Here is a 7554-nt window from a genome sequence, read left to right on the forward strand (position 1 = left end):
TCTTGCCACTGTAACTTTGTTAAATGTTGCTAAGTGCTGTGCTCATGATGGATTAGCGTTGGGTCTTTGTGACATATTAAAGAGTAAGGGTCTTTTACCTGCTTTTTGTAATTCTAAAAAACAAAGATTGATAGATTGAGGAGGTGCTGCATGTCTGTGTCCTTTGTTCCTCAACGTTTTATAATCTAGGCAAAATAACTAAAATATTTCATCTCTAATTAAGTTCACTGGAATAAAAGGAGAGTGTGCAGGCTCTCTCTTCTCTCTCGTGCTGCACAACAAATTGAAAACCACACCAATTGAACTTATGTCTGTCTGTAAGTAGTAACATGATGATGTAACTGACTCCTACTGCTTCCTACTGATTTATGACAGGAGAAATGTAATGATGTATCATCATTTTAAAAATAATTATGATGTATAGCAATGACTGTGTGGTACATAACTCTCAGAACCTCAGAATAGTAGGCTATTTGATTTAATGTTTAAATCCAAAAGTTGGTATTAATTGTGTCAAACAACGGCCTTAAAGGTGCTGAATTTTATCAATACATAAGGACAGGCACATACGTTGAATGCAGGTACCTTTTATAAAACAAAAGCTGAGTAATAGTTCATCATTCAACATGCCATTGACTAAAAGAAGTGCCCAGTCCACATGAAATCACAAGACACTGAGAAACAGAACGGACATGAGCAGTGACCTAATGAGAGAAAAAGAGGACATTGCAGTTATTTTTAAACAAAGACTTCAGCACTTGTTAAGCAGCTGCAATCATTTTCATATATTAGATATAAAGCATCCCTCTGCACTGTTGGAAGGCATTCAACAAAAATTGAATTAAAGTTGATAGACTTGTGTGTAAACATCTGTCTTCATCAGACATTGAAAATACATCTGGACAATCTTCAAACAGCTGTGTGGTACAAAGCACAAGAGAACAAAATCATGCATTTCATTTCACACTCGGATCAATCAAATCCTTCTGTGGAATTGAGTGAAATGAGGATGAAACACATGATTTTTTGGAGTGTTTGAAACCAAACTCTGGATGCCTTTGTTTTAATGTCTTTTTTTATTTTGCACACACCTTGTATCCATCAGAACAAAGAGAGAATTGTTTTCTCTTTCTTTGTTTTCCCTGCGATGATCTCTGCAGAGACGATCTTTCCCTGGCCTCTGCTTTTTGCCTCACCCAGGTCAGCTCTCCTTTAGTTGGTTGTTTAAAGTCTCACATCCAAACTTGGTGTTGCTTTGGGATCCCTGTGGCTATGATGCTACTCTGAGGCCAACAAGGCCGCCGGAGGATCCTGAATCAGGCCCTATCCTTTCAGCAGAGTCTCGAGCCTGTCATATAAAGGTTTGCACAGGTCCTGGCTCAGAGTTCTTGCTTCAGGTATTTAAGTGATGTGAGATAAACTACTTTTCTCAGATCATAGAAATCAGAAAGACATACAGTACTTTTTGTCCAAACAACATCCTGGAAGCTCCTCGGTGGCAAGGCACCGGGGGTGGATGAGATTCCAGGGTGGTGGTCCCTCTTTTCATGGAGGGTGGTCAGAGGCTATTTAACCTTCGATCTTCGTTCCTACCCTCACCTATGTCATGATCTATGGGTCATGACTAAAAGAACGAGATTCCAGATACAAGCGGCTGAAATGGGCATCCTCCGTCGGGTTGGCCACCAATGAGGAAGCTCGGAGTAGAGCTGCTATTCCTCCACATTGAGAGGAGTCTGTTGAGGTGGCTCGGGCATCTGTTCCCGCCTGGACGCCTCCCTGGGGAGCAGGTCTACCCTGAGGCCTCCTCCCTCGGGGTAGACCCGGGACACGCTTGAGAGACTATCGCGACTGGCCTGGGAACACCTCGGGGTCCCACTATAAGAGCTGGAGGAAGTGTCTGGGGTGAGGGAAGGGTGCAGGTTTGAGTCTTACATCTCTTTAGCTCATATGATGTACCAGTGCCCTCTCTTGGCTGTGCAGCTGCTTTAAATTAATGCCAGAGTTTGTGATGACAACACTGACGGATGCATGTCTTATTTATCCTAATCAAAAATATGTTGCAGTCAGCTATGTGTTTAACTGTATCCTAAACATCCCAAAGTAAAAACAAAATACAGAACTCGATGAATCTTAAAGACATTTGGTAAAAGCAGTGTGAAGAACATCGTCTTATAACCCAAAAATGTTCACTTCTGCGATTAATTTCAAATGTATTACGTTGCTGCCAGTTGGCTCTTTCATCAATGTAAAGATAGTGGCTGTATTTTTTTTGAATATATGAAGTACTTTAGGTCCTCATTCAGAAAATGTGACAGCAGTCAAATTGCTCAGGGAAATGTTCCTGCTTTGTTTAAGCATGCTGTGAGCAGCAGAGAGGAGCTTTCAGACCTCAGAGGCTCCATGTGTCGGTGAACTTTAAAAGCCTTTGTGTAGGGATGCATACATTCTCTCAACTCACTTACAATGCCCTCTGATACTTATGTGGATCCATATATGAAACTTACTTTGTGAAATGACAAGTTCAACTATATGTGCTCTGTTTTGGATCATCAATTATTTCATTTGATCTGATTTGATCTTTTCGATCTGTGCTCTTTGCTGATACACTGTCAAATTCTCTGCTGTGATATAAATAAAGGTTTCCCTTATTGTATCTTATTCTAACTCACGATATGATAATTACAATGATAAGGTTTTATCACGATTGTCCTTTTTTTATATAAAGAAACAAAACAGACGATCATGAACACATGATTATTTATATCTATTTGTTACAAATTAGGGTATGATTTTTGAACTTTTGTTATGATGTATTAATATGAGACATTTTGGGATGTAACATCACCTCAGTTTAGTGTGAACTACAAGGAACAGACTAAACCAAAAGGTTCATTTAACTCAGAGGAGAAAATAAAGTTGAACATATAAACCATTGCAGAACCACCTGTCACATTTCACACGCTCTCACTTTCCGTTTGATCCACAAACCGCTTTATCTTATAGGATCTGAACCAAAACACATCAAGGCTGAATCTTTAATTACATGACATTAATGGCATAACAGTGGTGGAGGTTCAACTGAAGTTTTAGCTCATGTCTTGACTACAATACAGCCCCACCTACTGCCTTTTCTCTCTGTAAACCTTTGATGTGAACACTGCTTTGACAGTGGGCAGGGTGTGGCCATGCAGCCCTGTCACCTGCTCAGGTGTGTTCATGCATTCCCAGACTGTCCCTGGCTCACTGCAGGACTTGATTTGTTTGTGCAGTTTTCTCTCCAAAGACCAGGTTCATTCACAGGACTGTTAAACTGAATTTCGGTCCTTACTTCAGAGAGGATAAGCGGTAAGGTGACATCCGAAGGTAAAGTAACTTATTCAGGATTTAAATTAAATCACTGTAATTCTTGTACGGCTTCCACAAGAATGTAACATGAGCTAAATCATCTTCTTACACTGTAAATAATTACAGGAACTATTTCTGTTTAAACCACAGATCAACAAAACAACAGGATATATTAAGTGATGGAGCGTCTGAAGTTAGTCCTGCAGTACTTCCAGTCCAACTCTGAGTCCATCTCCAATGTTATCTGTGTCGTCCTGGCCCTGGTCAGTGTCAAGCTGTACACCAGCTTTGACTTTAACTGCCCATGTCTACCTCAGTACAACAAACTGTACTCTCTGGGAGTGATGATCGTCCCGCCCATCATACTGTTCTTCTTGGGGGTCCTAGTCAACAGACATACAGGCATCATGATGGACGAGTGGATGAGGCCCGTTGGAAACAGAACCAAAAATCCTGCTGCTGTTAAGTGAGTTAAACACTTTTGCAAAATTTTACTTCACCAACACTGAATCACTCATATATAAAGTTCTTGAAATATGGAAAAACTGCAAATTTAAATTAGAACTGAACCACACACATTTACATATATCATTTTTGTATGAATATTTTCTGTATCTGAATCAACTCAAAATGATCAAGAAATGGTTCCCAGCAATGGACTACTCAAGAAGCTAATTACACCGCAGGTCACATCGACCCATTCACACATGTATGGCACAGGCTGACACGTAACATGTCCATCAATATTAACCAATCTATTCATAATATATACAGCAGCAGGAGCAAATTGGTCATGCTAAAGGACACATCTGTATATGACTTCAGGAGATGGAGATCAAATCCTTGACCTTGCAGTTGAGAGAGGACTGATTCTAAGATTAAGTCGTGGTTGCCCTGTCGCTGGCCTCGGCATTTGGAACATCAGCCTGTAAAAATAACCAACATTAATTTACATACAAAACAAATATAATTCTCAAGTCACTCAAATTTCAGTTAGTATGTTCAGAAATGTTTGAACTTCATACTGTACCTATCAGGGTACATTCACTCTGCTCTACAAGAGGATTGAATTACCAACATTTATGATTAGGATCGGCTTCAATATTCTGATTAGAGAAACCAGGAATTAAACCGCTGATCTTTCAATTGGCAGTTGACCTGTTTTATCTCTTTCAGTAGCTGATAAACTGGTGTTATGTCTCTCTGCAGGTACCTGTTCTCAGCCATGCTCCAGAGGGCCCTACTGGCTCCGATGGTTTGGATCCTGGTCACTTTACTGGATGGAAAAATCATCATCTGTGCCTTCAGTTTAAGTGTCGACCCTACACTCTTCTCAGGTACCTGCAAACATGTCATAGCTGCATAGACAAATACAATATCAGTCCTTTTACTAGTCTTTTCTTTAACATACATTAAATTGTCCAGTATATTATTATGGGATATGTTTCCTTAGGATTGCCCAACAACACAGGTTTGGATGTGATCAAAATCATGGCCAAAGTCCCCTGTAAGGAGGATGTTATCTTCAGGAACAGCTCTTTCCGAAAAGCAGTCTCACGTTACGTTCGCTGCTATTCACAAGTAAGCTTCAACATCATTACCATGCATCTACCACTCACACACACACACACACGCACGCACGCACGCACGCACGCACGCACGCACGCACGCACGCACACACACACACACACACACACACACACACACACACACACACACCAGGGGAACTTCAAGCATGTCTGGGTGAACATTTTCACAACAGGGTTAAATAGGGAAGAATTATTATATATATATATATATATATATATATATATATATATATATATTTATTTATTTATTTATTTTTTTAACATAAAAACACATTACATGTTAGAGCGTCAGGAATAGTTTGCATCACTGACAGACAACTGTATTTGGGCTCTTCTCAGAGATTACACAGAATGACTGATATCTTTTGTAGTCTGTTTCTAACCTTCCTCTCCCTGTAAAGGCAATAGGCTGGTCCATCCTCCTCTTCCTCATTGTACTAGGAGCACTTGGACGCATCATCAAGCCCTGTATTGACGACCATGGGACCTTTCTGCAGACACGCTACTGGAGCAACTACTTGGACGTTGAGCAGAAGCTCTTTGACGAAACCTGTGTCCTACACGCGCGTGACTTTGCCCGTAAATGTGTTGTGCAGTTCTTTGAGGACATGAGAGAGGACGCTGTGATTCACCTTCCCTACCCAGCTTTTATTACTAACACCAAAGAGGAGTGGCAGGATGATGAGGAGGAGAGACTTCATGGGATTTCCAAGCAGGAGCAGATGGACCAGCTACTCAACAAGTGGTACTACAGTAAACCTGAACTGGACGTCACTAGGATAGCATATAGACCCAGGACGAGTGTTACCTGGGAGGACCGGAATGGGAAGCCTTTATTTTCTGATGTCTGAACACATTTAGTGGTGTTTATCTGCTGGATGAATCAGGACATGGGGATCATTTCATTTAAATACACTAGCGAAGCATGTTAGTTTTAGTTTTCTCCAGAGGTAGAAGTAACGTCATGAAGTCAGAATCAATTTTCACTCAAAAGACGACTTCCTAATCAGTGAAAGCTTTCAACTGCATGCCATGGTTTTCCTCAAATGGAGTTGCCAAAGGTGTTATTACAGGAACCTATCATGAGATTTTTGTATCACAGGCTTCTGTATGGGAAGAAGCAGTCACCCCTCTCAGTTCAAAAATGGTCCCCGGTCTCTTTGGGCGTCCTTCACATCGCCATTCGCTGACTTCTGAACTCTTCATGGTTTATGTTGTAAGATGTGTTTAGTGTAAGCTGATGTCTTTTTCCAGTGTTCATTCGGTCTCTTTCTACTTCACTTAAGTTGCGTTCAGTCAAGTTTTATGCAACACTAACATGTAGACACACTCTTATGCTTTTATTAACAAAACGGTACAAAATAATAAAGCTTTACGGCAACCTTTTCAGTCCCAGATGAGGTTATGTACAGCACAAATGACAACATACAGCCATGAAAAATGCTGCAATGCAAAATATTGCAGTTCCTTTAAGTGTCCACTTAAGGATGGTCATGTCTTTGTCAGAAGGCTTAAGGTCCTTAATTCCACCTGCGTATTTGTTCTATCTAAGGCTGTCTGAAACAACACAATATGACATCACATTGAGTATGCAGCGTGGTCCAAAATCAAAGTTGTATTTCAGTTTTGCGTACGAGATGAAGGCCTGAATGTCTACTAGATGGACAAGAAGTTTTAAGTATGAAACTGGAGCACAGTGGTTATACTAAACTACCCACAATGCATTGCGCCAATAGCAGAGCTTGACAGCGAGCCAACAAGCAGTACAAGTAATCTTACTGTAATGGTTTTTTTTTTTTACATGTTACGTAGCTGTATTTATAATGAATAGATGAAAATTTCTGAATTCTACTTACAGACTGGCCATTACGATAGCTTGATGCTAGCTTATCCATCATTGCTCGGACCAGAAATACATCATGTGACCCTTGGTTAAGTATGATGGCAAGAGTATTCAGTATAAACTGAGTGGCAGTATGTTAGTATGTTTTTTTGGACACAACCAAAGTAAATAGAGATCACATTTCCAATATGGTGACCTGTCACAGGTAAGAATCAAGTGCCCCACAGACACATCAGATTGAACTGGAAATAAGTTAAAGGTCATTCAACAAGTGATGTAACACAGGTAGTCTTTTTTTATGTTTAGCAGAAACAGCTTTAGCCATGACTACAACAGCAATAACAGATGCTTAGGACATTGTGTAGTGTTTTGTACCATCACATAATCATGGATGTGTTCTTGTTTTAATACAGACATATTGTGCATATACTTTTGTATCTACTACATTTGAAGTTCATAATCAAAAGTGATTTTCTTTTGTTGTATTTAACTGGTGATGTCTAACTACTAAAATAAGTCGCTCTGTGGAGCACAGGGTCATTTGACTGTCAGGGTTTGGGCTGGTAGTTTTGCATACAGCTTGTTGACATGGTGGAGCTCTAACCACATTGTTCGATGGAAACATGCAAATGTACATTTGTTGTATGGTGGCTGGGAAGTGCAAAACAAGGGTGACTTTTACAAAGCTTGAAACAAACGTACTTTTTATTAAACAAAATAACAAAAGCAAAAGTACATATCAGAAAGACTGTGTGAAACGTTTTTACAAAAATA

The 7554-nt window shown here is 40.0% G+C and overlaps 1 protein-coding gene across 1 annotated transcript; it reads left to right on the top strand.

Annotated features, from left to right (window-relative positions):
- Positions 1 to 3527: 3527 nt before the first annotated feature.
- Positions 3528 to 5788, top strand: calhm3 (calcium homeostasis modulator 3; the record flags this gene model as incomplete). Its single annotated transcript, XM_079363142.1, has 4 exons — positions 3528 to 3814; positions 4558 to 4685; positions 4802 to 4929; positions 5339 to 5788. The coding sequence occupies 4 exons, from the start codon at positions 3528 to 3530 to the stop codon at positions 5786 to 5788; spliced, it is 993 nt and encodes a 330-aa protein (XP_079219268.1).
- Between the last annotated feature and the right edge of the window lie 1766 nt (positions 5789 to 7554).

Source organism: Symphodus melops, assembly GCF_947650265.1.
Source record: "Symphodus melops genome assembly, chromosome: 15".
Taxonomy (NCBI): Eukaryota; Metazoa; Chordata; class Actinopteri; order Labriformes; family Labridae; genus Symphodus; species Symphodus melops.